Genomic DNA, 23,573 nt, shown 5'->3' with positions numbered 1-23,573 from the left:
TCAAGGAAATCCTCTGATTACTGGTATCTTTCATTTAATTCAGAGATAGGACTTAAAGGAAAATATTTCTAGAGATAACTCTTCTGTCCTCAAGGGCTCAATAACATGAGCAGGTCAGTCATCTCGGTCTCTCTTTATAACAATATGAGGTATTAGTTCCTATGAGAATCTTTATTTTCTATTCTAGTGTATATTTTCATGATACAAAGCTCAGTACAACCAGTCATTCATACAAATATACCTTCTGTGTATTTATAAAATTAAAATATATGGCCATACTTTTCTAAAGGTTTCTTTGCTTTTCCTCTACTTAGAAAAACAAAAAGAACAAAAAAATTGAGTTGGGTAAAAGAAATCTAATTAGTATATTTTTTTCAAGTTTTTACTTTTTCCATAAAGATATTCCAGGTCATGTTATGTCAGGCTTTTCTGGTACCCCATTCCCCTTTCCTCCTTTCTCCTAGCCATGCCACTTGTGGTCTGAGTCCTCTGCTGTTGAACAGAGACTGCATAATTAAATTTAGACAGGAGTAATTTAAAAAACTTTATTATTAAATACAATCTAATAGGTTTGGATTTTTTTGTTGGTTTGGATATTTTTGAAAAAACCAGTAAAACAAGCTATTATTGGTATCTGAAAATAGTATATTAATACCAGATACCTGAAACTGCTTACTAATAAATGAGTAACATTAATGACTGTTGGGACTTCCCTGGTGGCGCAGTGGTTGAGAGTCCACCTGCCAATGTAGGGGACACGGGTTTGAGCCCTGGTCCAGGAAGATCCCACATGCCGCGGAGCAGCTAATCCCGTGTGCCACAACTACTGAGCCTGTGCTCTAGAGCCCGCGAGCCACAACTGCTGAGCCCGTGTGCCACAACTACTGAAGCCCGCACGCCTAGAGCACGTGCTCGGCAAAAAGAGAGGCCACTTCAATGAGAAGCCCGCACATTGCAATGAAGAGTAACCCCCCTCACCGCAACCAGAGAAAGCCCACGCACAGCAACAAAGACCCAATGCAGCCAAAAATAAAAATAAATTTAAAAAAAATTTTTAAAAAAATGACTGTCCTGTAAGTATGTTTATATACAGAGTGCTTTCACATATATTACTTTACCTGAAATAACCCTATGAAGTACGTATTTTATTCCACATTTATGGGAAGGCAGAGGCTCAGGTATCCAGATAGATATCCAAGGTCATAGAAGTAGTAAATTGCAGATCTCTAAATTTGGGCTTCCTAGGTTCAGAATGAAAGGATATATCTTTCCATCATAGAACTTAATTAATAAGTGCCGTAGTAATGAACATTGACATACTATATACTATTGTTATACAGTCTAGTTGCCGATCTACAATAGTTATGTTTCTATCTTCAGCTGCTGCTTTTTTTTTTTTTGCGTTAGGCGGGCCACTCACTGTTGTGACCTCTTCCGTTGCGGAGCACAGGCTCCGGACGCGCAAGCTCAGCGGCCATGGCTCACGGGCCTAGCCGCTCCGCAGCATGTGGGATCCTCCCAGACTGGGGCACGAACCCGCGTCCCCTGCATTGGCAGGTGGACTCTCAACCACTGCACCACCAGGGAAGCCCTTCAGCTGCTTCTTTTAGTAACTTATTACCTTCATCTATGGGGCAACATTAACCTTAAATCACAGAGTAATAAAAGTCTCAGTAGTAACTAATATAGAAATACTTATTTAATCTAAGTGATATAGGGCAACTTATTTCTATAGCCTCTTCTACTTATGCAAAGCAACAGTTGTTATCTAGTTCATTTATGATATATAACTACACACAGCTGTTAAGATGAAGGTTAACAACAGGACTTATTTATCTGGTTAACATCAGTAAAGAGGACAGCATTTGTTTGGGAGGGTAATTAATAAATTGATAAATATAAACCCTTGTTACATAGAAAAATAATTAATATGCATCACTGACGTTAAGAACTCAGTCATAGAGAATGTCATTTTTGTCAGCATTTCTTTTTTTAAAAAAATTTCTCTCTCTCTCTCTCTCTCTCTCTTTCTTTTTGGCTGCATTGGGTCTTCATTGCTGCGTGCAGCCAGCAGGGTCTCCTCTTTGTTGTGGTGCGCGGGCTTCTCTTTGTTGTGGAGCACAGGCTCTAGGCACGCGGGCTCAGCAGTTGTGGCGCACGGGCTTAGTTACTCTGCGGCATGTGGGATCTTCCCGGACCAGGGATCGAACCCATGTACCCTGCCTTGGCAGGCAGATTATTAACCATTAATCTTTACATGGGGATAGTGGCCTGTTACTTACATAAAGATATCTGAAAATCTCTCAGTAATTCAAACCCATGTCCAGATGTTTAAATTACTGAACTCAATAGCCTTAAACCTATTGGAAATGTTCTTAAACATGGCTCAGCATTTTCTCATAAGGAATTCCGATTTTTTTCCCTCAAACAATAGAGAACAAAGAGAGCGAGAGCTGGCAGAACTCGATGGAACCAGTGGTCTGGCTGAGTTGGACCCAGAACCAATTATTGTTAATCCTTTCCAGCCGATAGCATCTGTAATCATTGAGGTATGGATGGTGGCAAATGTAATTTTTATGTCTTAAGTTATAAAGTTGGAAGTTCAGAAAGGAGGCAGGGAGATAGAAGTGTTTCACCAGAGGTTGATTATTTGTAAAAGAAATTAAATGGGGGAGGTGGGTTAAAGGTTTGCTGCTTTTTCTTCCTCTTCAAATTTACCTTCTGATCTAGTATAAAAAGGGAAGATGACTTCAGAATTAACTGAGAATGAAACTAAAGATTGAATGTAGCAACTATCACAGTTACTGTTCTGATCAATTTTTTTGTCACTTATTTCATATGATAATAGTATGTTTACTCTTATTTACATTATCTTTATCCCTGTATTGCTATTACTGTCTCTTTACAGTAATATTTAGATGCTTATGGTACATTATAGTACATAAATGATTTTCTAGTTATTTTCCTAGGATACTTAATGTTTGAAACTAATAAATTCTCTTATATCTGAATATTATTTATTTTAATTTTAAATGTCAGAAGTTTTACCAAAATTAATGTGTAGATGTTAATCATGAAGAAGTTATGGGGTTTTGTGTGTGTGTGTGTGTGTGTGTGTATGTATGTGTCCGTGTCTGTCTCTCTGTGTATCTGTGTCTTTGTTTTCATTTTCTACTGGTGTTTGGAGTTTGCATTGGCCCTGCTTTCATCACCTTCAGCAGCTATGCCTCCTCAGTGGCAGAGCTTCCTAAATCTCCTCTCCGTTCCCTCAGAGCTTAATGTGGCAGGTGGCTTGCTGGACCTGCCTGTATGTTCTCTATTCCTCTTCCCTGTCACTGCCTCCTTCCACACAGGTACTCATCCGGAAAGGTGGATGATTATTTCTTCCTTGGGGCTGCTGCTGAGGAGGGAGGCAGCTCCACAGGTAAGAAGATGAGTGTAGAGTTTTTGGTGTTGCTTTGTGTTTGCAAAATAATTGGTAAAATGAGATATTTGGTCTGAAGTTAGTTAGATACTAGAAGGTTAGCTGTATTTAATCTTTTTATTAACCCCATTGCATTTACCTTAAGCGTGTTCTTTTCTAAGTATAGTAAAGCAGTCTTAACAACTTGAGCTATTGTTTTGTGTCCATACTATTAAATATTGTGTTTGTCTAGTTTTATATTCTTTTAAAAATATTTGTAGAGGAAAAGAAAATCAAGTTTGGTTTTTCACTTTGAAACATTGATTTACTCTGTATGTGTAATAAAGCTCACCTTATAAATAATGACCAATTATTTTATAGTACCATGGTTGTAAATTACTTAGAAGGCCTTAGCACTTCTACCAACATTGTATTTTTCACAATATAAAGATATGAACAATACTGGTATACAGCACAGAATATCTTATATTGAAGTCCCTGAATTAATTAGTGGCATGGGGAAAGTACAGTTATTATGCTATTAAAATACAGTAATTTTAAGAAGATCATCAGTAAAGGAATGAAATAAATGGAAATAAATTATCCATAGTCTCTCTTTTTTACCAGGCAAATTTTCTTTTCTTCCCCATAAAACTTCTCCTTTAAAATATTACCTTACATTCATTCCTTTGATTTTATCACAGATAATAAAAATGGTGAGGTATTGGTTCCAGAATAGACAAACAGATCAATGAAACAATAGTAACAAACCAAATTATATATAAGCATTTAGTGTAAGATAAATGTGGCATTTCAAATCTGGGAGAAAAGGATATTGGGACAACTGAACAGGCATTTGGAAAAAAGTAAAATTATTGAACACTGTATACCAAATTAAATTTCAAAAGACTTAAATGTATTAAAAAAGAAGCCTTAAAAATACTCACATAATACAGTTAGACATTGGTATATACTTGGAGGAGGTTGAAACTTTCAAAGCAGGACAATGAGGCCACAAATCAAAGTGAAAAATAGGTAGATTGTATTATATTCAGTATTTAAAGAGATGTTCTACAAAGTTAAAGACAGACAAAAAACCCAAGCTAATCCTAATGAAAAATATTTGAGACCCAGGGAACAACAAAAAAAAGAACCCTTAAAAAATTACTGTGTAAATAATGAGACTCTAGTAGAAAAATGAGCATTGGGTTATCACGGGTAGTTCCTTAAAGAAAAAATTAAAATGGCAATAAGCATATTTAATAACTTATCTTCAGTTGTATTGATAATAAAAATATTCAATGATAAATCAAATCAAGACTGAGGTAAAAATATTTATTAGTTTGGCAGAGATATAAAAGATTGATAATGATTAAAAAAGCATTAAAAAAGATGTCACGGGGAGGACTTCCCTGGCAGTCCAGTGGTTAAAACTCTGTGCTTCCACTGTAGGGGGTGTGGGTTCGATCCCTGGTTGGGGAATTAAAATCCCACGTGCCGAGTGGCGAGGCAAAAAAAAAAAAAAAAAAAAAAAAAGATATGGGAAAATACACTCTCTCAACCCTTTGCCTGTAGTGTAATTTTACTTTAGTTTTTCTGAAGGAAAGTTTGTAGTATGGCACATTTTAAAATGTGCTTACTCATTGATCCAACAGCTTGACTGTTAGGAATTTATTCTAAAGAAGTAATTCAATAATTATGTTTCTTATAATAGTGAAAGGTTGAAAATCACTTCTTTGTCCATTGATTGGGAATTGGTAAAATAAGATGATAGAACCATTCAAAACGATTGTATAATTGGTGAAAGTAGTAATGGCTTACACATATAGCTTTATATAATATTTTCATAGCTAACACTTTACTATGTATGTGTCATGCAATATTCTAAGCACTTTATAGGCTCATTGACAAAGAAATGTATATTTTTAAATTAAAATTTCAATTCTTTTTTAAAAAATATACATAAATATGTATATAGAGACAATCAATCACATTTATGTATGTTTGTGGATGGTATATGTCTGTACGTGTGTGGGGTAGGCAAAGAAAAGCACCTCTTAGTGACTATACGTCAAACAGTGGTCATCTCTAGATTGTGGAATTGCTGGTAATATTTGTTTTCTTTCTTTATACTATCTGTTTTCTGAATGTTTGACAATTAGCATGCTTTAATGATATATTCAACAAATAATTTTTTAATAGAAATATCACATTGCCTGGAAGTTACAGAATGCTCTTGGATTATTTGATTTCTCCCTTAAAACTATCTTAGATATGACTATTATATTAAAAATGATATATTTCATTTTTGTCAGAATGAAAAAAAACTTGAAAGAGAGAAAAAGAGGCAAAATGTGGAGGAAGACAGTGATGGCTGTCCTCTGAAACATAAAATGGAGCATGATCAAATAGAGACACAGAGCCAGATCAGTGACAGTAGCCAAAAAAACAATGAGTTCGGAATAGTAGAAAATTATAAGGAGGCATTAACACAGCAGTGGGAAAATGAAGATGAGACAGACCAGCAGTCATCAGAATCAGGTGATAAATCTAGTTATTAAAAATATATATACTTATTTATTTTTATATTTATTTTATTTATTTTTAAGTTTTATATATTACATATAACATAAATAATATATATAAAGCTTACAAATACCTCTTTCATTTGTCATGATTATTTTCATAAAAAATGTATCGCAAGATTTTTCATCTCCAAATGCGTTATTTATCATGGTTTTCTCTTGAATTCTGGGTAATCATTAGTCAGTTTGCTAATTTATGTTTTTATTCATGATGCCTTAAAATCTAGTCCTTTGTAACTTAAAAGAATTTCAGCTGAAAATTCATTTTCAAAAATTTGGAATATTGCATAGCCCCAGGAATCTTTGGAATGTATTTAAAACCTTTAAAGCTTTTGGAGGTTTGTTTTGTTTTTCTTAATCCTCATAATGTTATGATCAGCATCATTTCCTTTATTTGCTTGTTATTTGTATAGGATGCAGATGTAATCAGTTGAACATTTTGAAAGTTTTATCAAATAGCCATATTACTCTTATTTTAATATTATACAACATCTTCAATTCATAATTATTTTACTTTTTCTAAGTGGTTATGTAATTTAACAGTAAGTTCACATCTTTTGGTATCATAGAGAGAGCCTCTGCCTTTGGACTCAAGACATCCTGGGGTAGCATCCAGACTTTCTCACCTACTAGATATATGTTACGTTTTATAGTGTTCTTCAGTCCTCGTTTCCTCTCTAAAATGGGGTTGTCATCTTTTTTTTCACCAGGCTTTTAGGTTTACTTATAATAAAAGTAATCCTATAGTGTTCCTAGCACACATGGGAAATACCCAATAATCATTGCTTCTTTGCCATTCCTAGTTAGCAATATGGTTCCATGGTATATAAGAAGTTTTGTACAGTATCAAAGAGTTTATGAAAATAAGATCTCAGTCCCTGAGCTGCAGATTAGCTAAATGGATATTTTGCTATATAGAAATAATTAGATTTGAAAGTTATAGTTTTGTAATTTGGGAAGTTAGGGTAGCCACATTTGTACCCATATTGCTCTATCAACAGGGTAAAACAAAAAGTAGACTTAAAGTGGCCTCTCAATATATTGGAAGAACTCTTTCAAACACTAATATGTTGTTAAAGAACAAAATGATTTGGTAGATGATTTGAAAATATTATTTAACACAGCACTATGTTACTTACCATAGCAGTCCTCGGGTATATTATTCTCATTATACAGAATAGGAAACCAGGGCCTTGGAGAGGTTGAGTAATTTAAGATCATACGTCTCATCTGTGGCTGTACTGAGACACTTCCCTCAACTTCAGGTCCTCTGCTTCGTATCCTATGTTCGTCCATGACCCTGTTCTGCTGCCCATCCAAAAAGTACCATATGGTTCTGGAGGCTCTCTTTCCTTTCTGCCAGCTGTAAAGCTTACAGCTTTTTTTTTTTTTTTGGCGATACGCGGGCCTCTCACTGCTGTGGCCTCTCCCGTTGCGGAGCACAGGCTCCGGACGCGCAGGCTCAGCGGCCGTGGCTCACGGCCCCAGCCGCTCCACGGCACGTGGGATCTTCCCAGACCGGGGTACGAACCCGTGTTCTCTGCATTGGCAGGCGGACCCTCAACCACTGCGCCACCAGGGAAGCCTAAGCTTACAGCTTTAATTGTAAAAAGATGTCTCTGTTTCTATCTACAGTAAAATGTCTCAAGTGATACTAATTTACTTAGAAAAATAATATTTCTAAATATATTTGTATTTCTCATTGCTTTATAGGTTTCATAGATGTTGGCTGCTTTTTGTGTAACAGATAATTTCCATTTTAGAGAATGTATTATATATATAAATTTAGCAATTTGGGATTTTCAGTGAAAATATTTCAGTGACTGTGATGTTTGGTTATTTAACTACTATGCCATCCTGGTTCACGTTGTTAAAGTTTACATGTTAACAGCACAGATGCACTTAAAATGTTCATATGTGCTTAAGTGAGAATCTGTAAATATTTTTAGAAAGATTACAAATTCAATTCTGTACGGTCTAACAATGTGAGTTTGGGTTACATATATTTATATTGGGCATATCTTATTGCGGGGTTATTTTCATGGATAATGTGTTTAGATTTGATTGGGGTGTTTTTTCACGTTTCAAAGGATTATTTTTGGACTTATACCTAGAATCATTCTGTATATCCTACTGAGACAAACCAATACCTCTCCTTTTTCCCCAGGTCATTCTGAGTTTCATGGAAATCCCTGCAGTTAGATAATTCCATTTACTTAGTATGATATTTGGGGAAAAAATGTTACTTTTGGAAATATGGACTTTTTTTGTATTCCAAATCACCTCTCATAGAACTTAAAATATGGCTTTTTGCCATTTGTGTCATATTCATCAATCATTCAACCAATAAACCATCACTTAAAAATTTATTCTTAGTAAAAGCAAGTTCACAGTTCATTATTGGTAACAATTTTTAAGTTGAATTGAAGATATATTCCTATGGTAATAATAATATCAATATTCTAATTTTGTTCTTTAGTTTTTATTATAGAAGTAACTTCTTCACAGAGGCATAAAGTTTTAGGTTTATATTCTTACAGATAACAGTAAAAAGAAAACTAAGAAGCTAAGAATGAAAAGGAGCCACCGTGTAGAACCTGTTAATACAGATGACTCTGTTCCTAAGAGTCCAACACCACCCCCACCTCCTCCTCCTGGTGAGTTAATTGATGTTGATACTGAATTTAGAAATACTGCTTTAAACATTGAAGAAAAAGAAAGAAATTATGCAGTTTTTATTCAGTATATTTATTATCTTGTGAATTGTGAAAAAGATAGAATTCTTTGCTCCATCTACTTTGTTCAGAATTTATCAACATAAATATCTATTGCTTTTTTTATTCAGAAAAAATGTTTTATGAAAGTAAAAAAATAAGTAAAAATTAATAAGAAAACTTTACCTAAGCACTTCTTATAATGGATTCAAGTCCTATTTGAAATATCAGTACCCAGATTGCTAAAAGGAATTTAAGTTTAAGGAATGGATGGCTAACATGAGCTTTTAAAAAATTGGATCTTTCATCCTGAAAGTTAACATTTGAAACCAAGATGTGTGACTGTTTCCATTATATTTCCAACATTCATCCCGACCTTCTAAGCTGTTATGAGGATTAAGTGGAATACTGCATATAAAGCACTGGGACATACTAACAGCACAATAATTGTAATTTTTTAGCACTGGGCACAGTACCTCACATACTCAGTAAATATCAAACGTATATGTTTATAGTTTCCTTTTAGCCCTGCTAGAAGGCTTTAGATGGTAACATTTTCCTTTGAGAATTATTTTAAGACTTATTTCTAGTATTCCATTTAATAAGTATACATTTCTTTTAGTCTCTGTTGGGGGTTAGAATAGTAGCCTAAGGTTATTTATTATGGTAGTGAGGATGCTTATATTTTTAACGAAAGGTAAATAAAACCTTTAAGCAGATATTACCAACCTATAATTACATTTTTAAATAGAAGCCATTTAAAATGGGTTTAGGGCTTCCCTGGTGGTGCAGTGGTTGAGAGTCCGCCTGCCGATGTAGGGGACACGGGTTCGTGCCCCGGTCTGGGAGGATCCCACGTGCCGTGGAGCGGCTGGGCCCGTGAGCCATGGCCGCTGAGCCTGCGCGTCCGGAGCCTATGCTCCACAATGGGAGAGGCCACAACAGTGAGAGGCCCGCATACTGGAAAAAAATAAAAATAAAAAAATAAAATAAAATGGGTTTATGGTTATTCAGTACAGCATCATTCAGTATATATGAATTGATATTGAAGTTATATACATTCCTGTCAAGAAAGGGATCCTCTCAACAGACCTAAAGAGATATTGTTTAACAGTGTTTTTAAATGTTTTTCTTTTTCTTTAGTTGGCTGGGGAACCCCGAAAGTCACTAGACTTCCAAAACTTGAGCCTCTTGGTGAAACACGTCATAATGGTAATGCAAAAGGATCAGTTTTCAAAGCTCTATGTATCACATTTACTTTTCTTTACCTCATTACTTCAGCAAACTTTTACTTTTGGAAGCCTTTCAAATCCACAACCATCCTTTTTCATTATACTCCACTTTTTTTTCATTTATTTAATTTTTTATTCTTAAGTGCCCTTTGCCTCTATATAATTTGATTTGACCTTTACCTTAGAATACAGAGGTAAAGACCCTCGGAGCTTGTGTTTATCCATTATATATTAATGTAAATAGTTGTAAAAGGGAAAGATTTTTAGATAACTTAAATTAAATATGAGACAGTACAGTTATAGTGTTTAAAAACTTCATTGTCCTATATATGCTCAATATACTCAATGATAATGCCACATAATTGTTCTTTCTCTGCTTCTAATAATACTCAGTTGCTGTATATTACAATGAAGTAAAGAGTAACACAGTTTGTAAGATCAGAGACCAAATCAGTAAGCCAAATAAAGTTCAGCTAAATAGAAAGTTACTAAAGGCTTCATTGACTAAAGAAAACACTTTTTTGGGGATGAAATTAACATAAGGTTTAGTACAGCCAGTATAGGGCATAAGAACTTCACCTGGAAAACTAGAGAAAGGACAGTTGGGAGTAGAGAACTGCCTTATACAACAGGCAGAAGTTCTGATTTCAGACCATCAGCCCAGATTCTTTTAATAAAATATTTCTAAAATGCAGAAGGATAATTTTATATATATATAGTAACTCAAACTTCTTTATCAAGAACATTTCATTTCCTTTCTGATAGTTCTGTTTACCTGATCTAGAACTTGGTTTCCTAAGAAGACCCATTTACTAGGGAAAAAAAAATTCAGAAGTTTCATCTTTAGAAAAGCATTATATATAATTTGAAATTATATTGAACTGTATAAAATATTTTATTCAAAAAGTATATAAATTTAAATGTGCTGGTTGCTTTCTTTTTCTGAATACTGTGTCAATAATGAAATATTTCTTCATAATCATTAGTGAAAATTAAAAGGTTTTTTTCAATTCTAAAGACAGAAAGTTTGTCCTTAGACTATATCAAAATTACAGTGAAATCACGTCTTTTTGGTTGCTGACTTTACATCATGATGTTTTTATTGACTATAATAGGTTAATTCCTGTTTTATTACACTCTGAAATTGTGTATGCTAGACTACATTATCAGTTTAAATATTCACTGTGTTGTTAGAAACAATAGATAATGCTAATATATGTGTACTGTATACATATACTTATGTGCATGTATTTATACACAGATCTATTAGCATTACCTAATTGTTTCTAACAACACAGTGAATATATATAAATACACGTATATAGAGTAAAATATTAATTTCTCATATAACAGGTACTATTTTTTCTTCCTGAATTAGGCATCCAACAAACAACTGTTTTGTATCTGACACCACCTAAAACATAGGTGATGCCAAGATGAATAAGATGTAAATTCTACTTTTCTGGGGATCCTAGTCTAACAGAAAAGATAATACTCCAGCTTGCTGTAGTATATGTGACAATTCACAATATATGGTAAAAGGTTCTATGGTGTACAATTGGAGTACTGTGCACAAACCGCCTAGACGGTGAAAGTGGTATTAGAACCGGATCTTTGAAGAATGAGAAGAGTGGGAAAAGACATTGCTTATGTGGAAAATAATATGAAGTTACTTGTGACTAGAGCTTAGGTTCATGTGGGTAGAATGGGTAAGAAAGAGGAAATTTAAAGTTATAGAGAGTGCTGATCCTCAAATTATAGTTTATAGCCAGATTGTTTAGGGCCTCACATGTATGTTAAGATGTCTGGACTCACTATAATTTTACAGGAGACACTATACATTTTTAGCAAAGAAATAGTATTACAAGATTTATTGTTTAGGATAATAATTTTTGTCACAATGTAAAGTATAGACTAGATTGTGGTCACACCTGAGGTAAGGATCCCAGTTAGAAGCTGTTGCAGTAGTCAGAGTGAGAAGTGAGGAATCGGAATTGCAATGGAGAATAAAAATGTATGCAAGGAATATTTGAACAGTTATAAGCACTATATGATGAATGGCTGTATGGGCTAAAACGAGAGAGGAACAGGAAATTATTTGGCTCAAGGAGCTAGAAGGTTGGTGCTATTTCTAAGACTGAAAATACATGAGGAGGAAGGAAACCTGCTCTGGAGGTGTCTGTAGGCTTATCTATTTGGAAATTTCTATAAGCCAGTACAAATAAGATTCTGGAGCTCTGGAGAAAAGGGACACAGGTGAGTGGGAGGGTATGTAGGTAGTTTGTTTTTTTTGTCAATTGTCATCACACAATAGGAACGCTTTGTTCTGTAATTGTTTACTGAATGAATGCAGTTGAAAGAATGATAGTTTCCTGTTTCTGAGGGAAAGTATGTAGAATAAGGAGAAAACTAATGGTAGCATCTAGGGGGAGGGGAACATTATAGTTAGAAGCAAGTAAAAAAGAGGTTGAAAATGGGCCAAGAAGGTTATTTTTTGTTGTTTGTTTTTGTTTTGTTTTTCTTTGCTTTCCTGTATTTATTTTAAAATTAGAACTGGGAAAGAATTATAATCAATTAGTTAAGTTTAAGACCACCATTGTTCTAATATATCAGTTAATTTTAAGTATGTATCAGTAAATTTAACTTCTCAGAGCAAAGAATTAGATATCCTAACTTCACAAGTTTTAAAATAACTTTATTTTTTCTCATAAATTTTAAGGCAAAGTATACCTTATCTAGGTAAAAAAAGATATACGATAAACTCTGCTTTCATTAACAGAAGAAAGTAGGTATAATAAATTTAAAATTTTAATTAAAAAGCTTAAATTAGTTTTTAGTGTTTATCATGAGATTTTCATCTGAGATGCTGATAGTTGCCAATTTTATAATCTCATTCTCTTCTCTTCCCTAACTTTGTACACATTTATTTGAATGTAGTTGATGGCAAGTAGACAACAGATACATGACAAACAAGGGTAAATAATTAAAAGTTAACTACATTTGGGTTTGGCACTTAAAATTTACTGAGATGAAAAAACAATTTGCTGTAGTCAAATTAGGAACTAAGGCAGATTCTTATTTGTTCTTTGATTAGAGACATTTACCTTGATGGCAATTTAATTTTATTATTTTTCTAATTTCTTTTATTTTCTGTAAACCTCACTCTGTGTAACAGGTAAGACAGATGCATTCTTCACTTTGTAAATACTCTCAATCTATACTTCATCAACATGTTACGTGTTATACATTATGAGAAATAAATTCAAGATTCTGTTAGCCAAAAATACCAAGTGCAAAACTAAAGAATATTTTCAAATCTTAAGATATGAATCAAGATTAAATTTTGTATGTTAAAAAGTTTGAAGCCCTTTATAAAAATGGGTGTCAATTAATTTGGTCATATCAGTTAGGCACTATGATCAACTTATATCCCCTATATTTAAGGCAATAAGAAACCTATTTTGTATAGAATGATTTAATTCTGGCAGTTAAATAGAGAATCACATTTAATCAAAAGAAACTTTTTCCTTGTGATGATTAAATTAAATCAAATACAGAATTAAATTAAATACAGAATTATTCTGAAATAATACAGAATCAACTGCAAAAAAAAAAATTTCTTGGGAGGGAAAAAGATACTTCTTGCCATGTATATGTGATTTATCTTTTTAGTAGAGTACTTTTAAATTCCAGAAGTAAAACGTAATAGAAACGGTATTCATTCTGGTTTAATCTTGAGTTCTGTTATGTGTTATACTTCTCATTAATTTTGAAATCAAGAAATTAGAAAAGGCACACTTTAAATTTATCAAAATAATTGTCTCTTATAATTTTAATTATAGCAATAGTAATAACTGTATATACTATGTGACTGGCATATTGCTAAGCACTTTAGGTACATTATCTCATTTTAATTCTTCTAATAGCCTTGTAAGATGGGCAATTTTTTGTGTGAGGAACCTATACCCCAAGGTCACATAGCTATAAGTGGCAAAATCAAGATTTGAACTTAGGTCTGTTCAGCTTTGAAATCCATACTTTGAATTCATAATATCATACTATTACATGAAGATTTGTTAGAGCATCATTGCAGCTTAGTGGTTGCTTTAAATTTATAGTTGCTTGAACAATCGTTTTCTCCTAATTTTTTTAAAGAGGCAAGAGTATACAGTTTATTACTTAAAATTTTTTTTTGTTAAGTAATGATATAGCTGTGGCAAATCAAGTATTGTCTATGGTACACTCTGGTAGAGGCTGCAAACTGATGACACAAAAGCAAATCTGACTGTTTAACCAAACTGATGTTCAAAATGTTTGAAATAGGCGGTACATGATGTTGGTATGTCTCATTACTGGTGGTGTTAACCTTGATCATTTGGATAAGGTGGTATTTGCCACATTGTAAAATGTTACTGTTTTCCCTCTTTGTAATTAGTAAATATTTTAGAAGTGATTCTTTGAGATTATGCAAATATTGTGTTCTCCACAAACTTTAGCCTACTAGTTTTAGCCTCCATCATTGGAATGTGTCTGCAATAATTATCACTGTGGTATTTGCCTAATGGTAATTTTCTATTTCTCTTTCTTACATTGAAATTTATTCAGATTCATTATTTTATTTATTTTTTATTTTTTCCTCCCAGTTTTATTGAGATATAATTGATTTAAAGCACTATATGTGTTTAAAGTATACAGCATAATAACTTGACTTACATACATCATAAAATGATTATCACAATAAACTTAGTGAACATCCATCATCTCATACAGATAGAAACAAAAGAAAAAACCTTTTTCCTTGTGATGAGAACTGTTAGGATTTATTCTCTTAACAACTTTCATATATAACATACAGCAGTGTTAATTAATTAATCATGCTTTACATTACATTCCTAGTACTTACTTATTTTATAACTGGAAGTTTGTACCTTTTGACCACCTTCGTCACCATACAAAGATACTACATTATTATTGACTATGTTCCCCACTCTGTACATTTCATCCCTGTGACTCATTTATTTTGTAACTGGAAATTTGTACCTCTTAATTTCCTTCACCTACTTCACTCATCCCCTCCCCACCCCCCCTACTGCCCTTGCTACCCACCTCCACTGTCCAGCAGCTATCTGTTCTCTGTATCTATGACTGTTTCTGTTTTATGTTTGTTCATTTGGATTTCTTTTAGATTCCACATGCTAGTGATATCATACAGTATTTGTCTGACTTGTTTCATTTAGCATAATACTCTCTAGGTCTATCCATGTTGTCAAAATAGTAAGGTATCCTTTTGTCTTTTTTCTGACTGAGTGATATTCCAGTGTGTGTGTGTGTGTGTGTGTGTTGTGTGTGCTTGTATGTCTATCACATCTTCTTTATCCATTCGTCTATTGATGGGCACTTAAAGTTATTTCGTATCTTGGCTATTGTGAATAATGCTGAAATGAATGGGGGGGGGTGCACATATCTTTTTGAATTAGTGTTTTTGTTTTTTTTTGGAAAAATACCTAGAAGTGGAATTGCTGGATTGTATGGTAGTTCTATTTTTAATTTTTTGAGGAACTTCCATACTGTTTTTCATAGTGACTGCTGTGCTGTTTACATTCCCACCAACAGTGCATGAGGGTTCCCTTTTCTCCACATCTTCACCAACATTTGTTATTTGCGTTGTTTTTGATGATAGCCATTCTGACAAGTGTGAGGTGGTATCTCATTGTGATTTTGATTTGCGTTTCCCTGATGATAGTGACGTTGAGCAACTATTCATGTGTCGGTTGGCCATCTGTCTGTTTTCTTTGGAATAATGTCTATTTAGGTCCTCTAGCCCATTTTTTAATTGGATTGTTTGTTTTTTTGATGTTGAGTTGTATGAATTCTTTGTATATTCAGATGTTAACCCCTTATTGGATATATCATTTGCAAATATCTTCTCCCATTCAGTAGGCTTTCGTTTTGTTCATAGTTTCCTTGCTATGCAAAAGCTTTTTAGTTTGATGTAGTACCATTTGTTTATTTTTGCTTTTGTTTCCCTTGACTGAGGAGACATATCCAAAAAATATCATTAAGACTGATGTCATAGAGTGTACTGCCTATGTTTTCTTCTAGGATTTTTATGGTTTCACATTTTACATTTAAGTCTTTAGTCATTTAAAATTTATTTTTGTATACGGTATGAGAAGGTAATCCAGTTTGATTATTTTGCATGTAACTCTCCAGTTTTCCCAGTACCATATATTGAAGAGGCTGTCTTTTCTCCATTGTATATTCTTGCCTCCTTTGTCATGGCCTTTTTTTTTTTTTTTTTTTTTTTTTTTTGTGATACGCGGGCCTCTCACTGTTGTGGCCTCTCCCATTGCGGAGCACAGGCTCAGGATGCGCAGGCTCAGTGGCCATGGCTCACGGGCCCAGCTGCTTCGCGGCATGTGGGATCTTCCCAGACCGGGGCACGAACCCGTGTCCCCTGCATCGGCAGGTGGATTCTCAACCACTGTGCCACCAGGGAAGCCCTGTCACGGCCTTTTTTTAATGACAGCCCTAGAGTTTGCAATATACATTCACAACGAATCCAAGTCCACTTTCAAATAATACTATACAACTTAACAGGTAGTGTGAATACCTATAATAACCAAAGAATCCTAATTCTTTCCTCCTGTCCCTTGTTTCATTGTTATCATCCATTTCATTTATATATAAGCATACATAAGCATTTATATATAAGCATATATGTACATAAGATATGCACATAAGTATATATAATCAGATACATTGTTGCTATTAGTATTTTGAACAAACTGTTATCTGTTAGATCAATTAAGAATATGAAAAATAAGTTTTCATTTTACCTTTACATATTTCTTCTTTGATACTTTTTCTTTCTTTATGTAAATCTGAGTTTCTGATATTTATTATTTTCCTTCTGTCTGAAGAACTTTTTTTTTTTTTTTTTTTTTTCTCGGTACGCGGGCCTCTCACTGTTGTGGCCTCTCCAGTTGCGGAGCACAGGCTCCGGACGCGCAGGCTCAGCGGCCATGGCTCACAGGCCCAGCCGCTCTGCAGCACGTGGGATCTTCCCAGACCGGGGCACGAACCCGCGTCTCCCTGCATCAGCAGGCGGACTCTCAACCACTGCGCCACCAGGGAAGACCTCTGAAGAACTTTTAACATCTCTTGCAAGGCAGTCTAATGGGAACAGATTCCTTCAGTTTTTGTTTTCCTGAGAAAGTTCTTATTTCTCTTTTACTTTTGAGGAATAATTTTGCAGGGTATAGAATTCTAGGTTGGTGGCAGTTTTTTTTCTCTAAATACTTAAAAAATTTCACTCTACTTTCTTCTTGCTTGCATGGTTTCTGGGGAGAAGTTGAATGTAATTCTTACCTTTGTCCACCTAGTGGTTTTTCCCCCCTGGCTTCTTTCAGGATTTTTTTTTCCTTGATTTTCTGTAATGTGAAAATGATACACCTAGATGTAGTTTTGGGGACATTTATCCTGCACAGTGTTCTCTAAGTTTCTTGAGTCTGGTGTTTGGTGTTTGAAATTAATTTGAGGAAATTCTCAGTCATTATTGCTTCTGCTCCTTTCTCTCTTCTCCTTCTGGTATTCCCATTACATGTATGTTAGTTAGACCTTTGGTGCTTGAACAGTTCTCGGATGTTCTCTTTTTTTTCTTTTCAGTTCTTTTTGCTTTTTAGTTTTCAAGGATTCTATTGATATATATCTCTTTTCCCAGCCATGTCCAGTTTACTAATAAGCCCATCAAATGCATTCTTCATTTCTGTTACAGTGTCTTTTTCTCTTTTTCCCAAAGCATTTCTTTTTGGTTCTTAGGACTTCCATCTCTCTGCTTACATTTCCCATCTGTTCTTGCATGCTGTCTACTTCATCCATTAAAGCCCTTAGCTGATTAGTCATAGTTGTTTTAAATACCTGGCCTGATAATTCCAGTATCAGTGCCATATCTTGTTTTGATGCTTGCTCTGTCTCTTCAAATTGTGTTTTTGCCTTCTGGACTTTTTTCTTGATAGTCCAGCATGATGTACTTGGTAAAAGGAAGTACTGTAAATAGGACTTTAGTAATGCCATGGTGCTGTGTGGTGGCAGGGGAAGCATTCCATATTCCTGTGATTAGGTCTCAGGTCTTTTAGTGAGCCTGTGCCTCTGGACTGTTAACTTCATAAAAGTTTCTCAAATTGTTTTTCTCCCCCATTAAGTGGTACAGAATGGCTAGGGCCAGCTGGAATTGGTTATTGCTCTTCCCCAGGTGGGTTAGGTTCTGATAATACCCCAGTGGGTTAGGCTCTGGTTAACTAGTTTCCTCTGAGTGCAGGCCTTGTTAAGAACAAAATACTCCAAGGTATTTCATAATGGTTCCTTTTCCCCTGCTCTGCTGTATTTCTCCAGTATTTACTGTGGGAATTTGTTCAGGCTCCTGGAGCTGAATTTCACAATATCCGGGGGAGGGTCCCCCTTATGACTTAATTTCCCTGGAGTTTTTAACTCTCAGGCTTGTCCACACTGAGCATCCAGCATTTTGTCAGTCACACTTCAGGTTTTCCTACCTGGGCACTGGTTCCCTCAGCACTTTCAATTCATGAACATCTGGCCTGGTAAACTGAGACTTCCTGTGTTTGCCTGTCTCTCCAATATTGAGGGCAGTGGTTTGTTTTGTGACCTCCCCTCTCTTATGGATCCCAGAAGAACTGGTAATTTTTTAGCCTGTTCAGTTGTTTACTTCTCGTTAGTATGGAGTGACTTCTAAGCTTCTTAAATGCTGTTAGGACTTTGCTAAATTAATGTTTGTTAAGTAGAGCCCCTGGCCTCAGTTCAAAAAGACCAGAAGAGAAATTGAAATAGAGAAATTACTCACAGGTCCTGGAGGAAGTACATGACATGCTTCAAGGGTTCCACAGTGGGAGGTGGGAGGTCAAGGCAAGGTGTAGGCAGAGAGAACTGTAGTACCTGGGCCACACGCCTTTATTAGGGTCTGTGGATGGAGTGCTTTGGGGTTCCCAGGCTAAGGCCAGATTGGTCAGTTCAAACCAAAACAGCAGAGTTTTGGTAAGTTCCTCTGGGGAATTATCTAAGGGAAGGCTAGGGAGACAGTTGATCACGAAGGCCATTGGGGAAGTCATATTAGGAACTTAGCATTTACCTGTGATTCTGCACGCTGTTTTCTAGAGCATGTCTTGCATGAGGTGCTAGTATCTATTTAAGGCCCCCACAGGCCACTTGGTCAGACAAAATAGATGCTGAGGCAGCAATACCATGGAGTAGCTTAGCTAAACTCCAGCACATGCAGAACTGGAAATGGGCCCCTAAATATATTTTTAATATATTTATTTCAAGTAATCTTGAACACCTGTGCTTCTAGAATAATTTTAAGGTAATAGGCCAGAAAATACTTACTTACTGAAGGTTTCCATATGCTATTAAATTTATAAACCTAAATTTATGATAATTAAGGACTAGGAACTTATTATGAAGTACAAATTAAGACTGTTTCTGTATTAAATATGCCCTAAATCAATGAACTATATTGAAGCATCATTGTAAAAGATTCCTATGTACCAGAACATTAAGATAATTAATGAATTTTTCTCTGCAAATTCCTAGAAGTAATAGCCATTGGATAAGGACATGGATTGTACAAATACTGATTTTATCAGGGCTTTGGCAATAGGTTCCATAAATTTTAGATGTTTGTTGTTTGTTTTGTTCTAATGTGAACACCTAATTGGAAACAATAATAATAATATATACATTAGGTGCAGCTTTTTATTAAATCACGTAGAGATTAATTTATAACCTAGAGTTATGAATTTATGCTAGTGGTTGTATTTTGAATTTATTCAAGTTTTTTTGGATTCTGCCTTTTCTTTCCCCCGTCCTCCCCAACCATTGCTTCACCTATAAAGTCAGAGTGTCTTACTCTTTTAAAGGTGGAAATTAATGAATTGTTTCATAAATCTTGATTTTACCATAAGACTTGTATATTTTTGGTACCCCTTCTTTGCACAGACTTCTACGGGAAGCCACTGCCTCCCCTGGCTGTGCGACAGAGACCTAACAGTGATTCTCACGACGTCATATCATAACCAGCTCATGTGGATGCGCTCTGTTAAGGTCGGCAAGGTGCGCTGGAGGACCTTTTTTCTCAAAGGAGAAAAACCCTGAACATCGATGACTGGGGCAAGACAACCGTAGCAGTACCAGTGAGCCAAAGACCTGACTGTTTTGATAATTACTTACCCATGGTCTTCATGGTTCAAACAAAAAAAAGAAACGAAATGACCAACAAATGGGACAAGCATTTGGACCAAGTTAGCAAAAATTAGTGTTGACTCTGATTTATACATCCCCACTCATGGGCGTATTCCTGAAGGAAAAGCTGTTCAGAAAAAGAGCCAATGGACTCTGTACACTTTCTTTACTATTTGTTTAATAGTCTTTATTTCTGTATCTCTTAAACATTTGTAAGATATATGTGCATGGAAAGGGAATTCTTAGGAATTTATAACCTAAATTTTTAACTTTTTATATTTTTCTAAAACTTTGGTTTAAGAATTTTAATTACTAAGATATTGACTGTGCACTTTTTCTATAGATGCTTTGTTTAAATTGTGTCTGGAAAATGAAGTTGATCTACCTGACAGACATGAACTATACAAACAGGATATATTTATATGGTTTGAGGTATGTTTTATAATAGTACTGTTCTTGAAATATACATCCTAATTTTACCTTATTTTAAGATATCTTTTTAAAATCGATTCTCAGATTTTTATTTCACCAAATTATGTTATTTGAAAGCACTAATTAATTAACTGCATTTTTGTTGTTGTGTTTTCTTTGGTGATGTTCCCAATAAATGAGAGACACTTGCAATACCTTTTGACTTAAATGCTTTTTAAACTAATAAAAATGTTTTCTGAGATATTATTAAAAGTCCCAATAAACACCTCTTTCAAAGATTAGATCTTTTCAGAGATCAGCGTGCTCCTCTCACTCCCTTGTTCTATCAGAAGCTTCAGTGACTCTTTTAGGTTATTCTAATTTTTTTTTGCCTTGAAATTAAAGGCAAAAAGACCAGAAAAGCTACTATAGTCCAGAGACCTTATTTTATAACCGGGAAATACTTGGGTACTAAAGAAATAAGAATGAAATATTGGTTTAAATTACATTTATAAAGAAATAATTCCAAAATAATTACTTAATTTAAAATAATAGTACTTCTCTTGCACTGAAGAATGGCATCTATAGGATTCTTTCCTCATCTGGCATTTAGACAAACTTTTAGATATATATTTTGAATAATTCAAATGTTTGAGTAAAAGCATCCATTTACATCAAGGTGAAAATACTCTAACCCAGCAGTCCCCAACCTTTTTGGCACCAGGGACCATCCCTCCCCCACACAGTCTGTGGAAGATAAATTTTCCACGGACGGTGGGGGGACGGTTCAGGAGGTAATGTGAGTGATGGGGGGCGATGGGGAGCCACAGATGGAGCTTCGCTTGCTCGCCCACCCCTCACCTCCTACTGTGTGGCCCGGTTTCTAACAGGCCAAGGACTGGTACCGGTCTGCAGTCCGGGGGTTGGGGACCCCTGCCCTAAACAGTAATCACCTTGTTAACATTGGTCAGTTTGGCAACTTGTACTGATAACAGACTTGTACTGGTATCTGACAGTAACATGATTAAGTATGTCTAAGACAGTTTAATACGATTATTTACTTTTAAAATTTTCCTTTAGAGCATCACATTTTATTCACATTTTTTAACTCATTGAACGCGTTTATTAATCAGGTCACTTATTACTGTAGTCAGCATCATATGCAGTTTTTTGGAGTTTTGTACATGGGACCTACTTAGCACACTGAGTAGAAAAAGCATTCTATTTCAGATACAAAATTCATAACAACCTAAATTTGATACGTGACTGAAGTGTGAGGAAAAGCAACACAAGAAGACAGAATGTAATATTTGAATTGGATTTTAGAGAAAAAAGTTGTTTGTATATCTTTTTTGGTTCCTTTTTGTAAAATTTACATTTATTCACTTTCTTAAACCTAAACTAACACTTTTGCCATTTTTAATATTCATCTAGTTTGGGAATAGATATAAATCTATAAAAGTTTTGTTTCCTACCAGTGATTACTGTAGTGTACAATAATTACTGAGTCCATTTAATAAAAATAAATAAAAATCATTTTCAAGATTTTGAAATTAAATATATGATAAAATGGAATAAATGTTTTATATATCTCTCTCAAAAATTAATTTGTATTCTTAAATCATTCTAAAAATATTTTTAAAGTTTTGTAAATCCAGGTGGCTTTTAACAAGTAAATGCCTATTTTGTTATATGCTGCATTTTTATTCTTAATCATTATGAATTATGACATTTTCACACAATAAAAATAATTTCATCATTATGCTGTTTTGCTTTTCATTTGAGAAACTTAAATGATTTCTTCTTGGTAAGAAAATAAAGAATTTTTAAAAACATGATTGTTGACATTTTAAATCGATAGATTAAAATGATAAATTTTTTGTTACTTTATATGAAAAACTTTTTTCCTGCATGCATTTTTATATATGTGGGAAAGAACATTGTCATTTTAAAGGCAGTTAAACATACATCATATCACCTTATGTTTCTAGAGGACTTGATGTCTGTCTCTGTTAAGATGACGCTACTAACCAAAAGATAGTTTCACTTTTTTGAAAGATAATTCTCTATACTTTTATGTGTAAAATGCATATATAACATATATACAATTTTGTATGTAGTTGATTTAAGTAGAGAACTATTTTTAGAAGCAACACTAGAAAGAAATGTTGCAAAATGCTAATAGTGAATTTTTAGTTATTGGTTGTGTGTTTTCCTCAATTTTTCAAACTAGTTTTTTGTAATTTGTCTACTTTTATAATGGAGGAAGCAAATTCATAATTTTGTAAAAATTAAGTGCCATGTTTTCTTCAAGTTTAAAGTGAAATGCTCTTTTAAGTGCCAAATGATGGAATAGAATTCACCTAATTTGTAAAACTTTCCGAGAATAGTCGAGAAACATTCAACAATTGAATATGCCATTATATTTGAGGCTGATCTCTTACTAAGTGTTCTTTTACTATGGCAATATCTTATTTTATTTGAAACTTGGTTCTATATGCTGCGCTTTTTATATTACTTAGGTTCTCCCATTCTACACTAAAGAAATACTGTGCTTCCAGATGGCAAACCTTATCAAAAGTGAAACTGCTTATACAAATAAAAGTGTAGGTTATACATTTTCTTATCCTTGGCTTTACTATTTAAGTTTTTCTCTAACTGAAGTATACTTTGCAATTGAGATTCTGCTAATACTAACCTTCTAATTTATCAAGAAATACATTCCAGTGGACCCAAAAAATAAATTCATATATTTCAAACCTTACAGTAAAGAATGGTGTAAGTTATCAAAATAGCAATAATCCATTGTCTTTGTGGAAACAATAATAGAAGTCTATTTTTTGAGAAAAAAATAGTCAATCAGAAATGAATTTCCTTTAATGAAGGGGATCAGTTTCTATTAAAGGGAAAATATGAAGAAAATCATTTGCCAGTTTAGAGCATGAGTTGTAAATTCCTTTTGTGTGCTGATGAG

General features: G+C 34.2%; 1 protein-coding gene across 3 annotated transcripts in view; it reads left to right on the top strand.

Moving 5' to 3' along the window:
- Positions 1 to 22,361, top strand: part of ARL13B (ADP ribosylation factor like GTPase 13B) — a 75,330-nt gene extending 52,969 nt beyond the window's left edge. For 2 of the 3 annotated variants that reach the window (XM_059063833.2, XM_067034873.1), the window contains 5 exons: positions 2,435 to 2,549; positions 5,719 to 5,944; positions 8,529 to 8,645; positions 9,846 to 9,914; positions 19,946 to 22,360. In XM_059063833.2, the coding sequence (XP_058919816.1) occupies positions 2,435 to 2,549; positions 5,719 to 5,944; positions 8,529 to 8,645; positions 9,846 to 9,914; positions 19,946 to 20,022 (604 nt within the window). In that variant the 3' untranslated portion in view covers positions 20,023 to 22,360. Of the gene's footprint in view, positions 1 to 2,434; positions 2,550 to 5,718; positions 5,945 to 8,528; positions 8,646 to 9,845; positions 9,915 to 19,945 lie in introns of all 3 variants that reach the window. The other variant, XM_059063835.2, reaches the window with a different exon arrangement.
- The last annotated feature ends 1,212 nt before the right edge of the window (positions 22,362 to 23,573 follow it).

This window comes from Kogia breviceps, chromosome 5 (genome assembly GCF_026419965.1).
Source record: "Kogia breviceps isolate mKogBre1 chromosome 5, mKogBre1 haplotype 1, whole genome shotgun sequence".
Taxonomy (NCBI): Eukaryota; Metazoa; Chordata; class Mammalia; order Artiodactyla; family Physeteridae; genus Kogia; species Kogia breviceps.
Note: the sequence above shows the minus strand (reverse complement) of the source record. Positions and strands in the feature narration are given on the sequence as shown.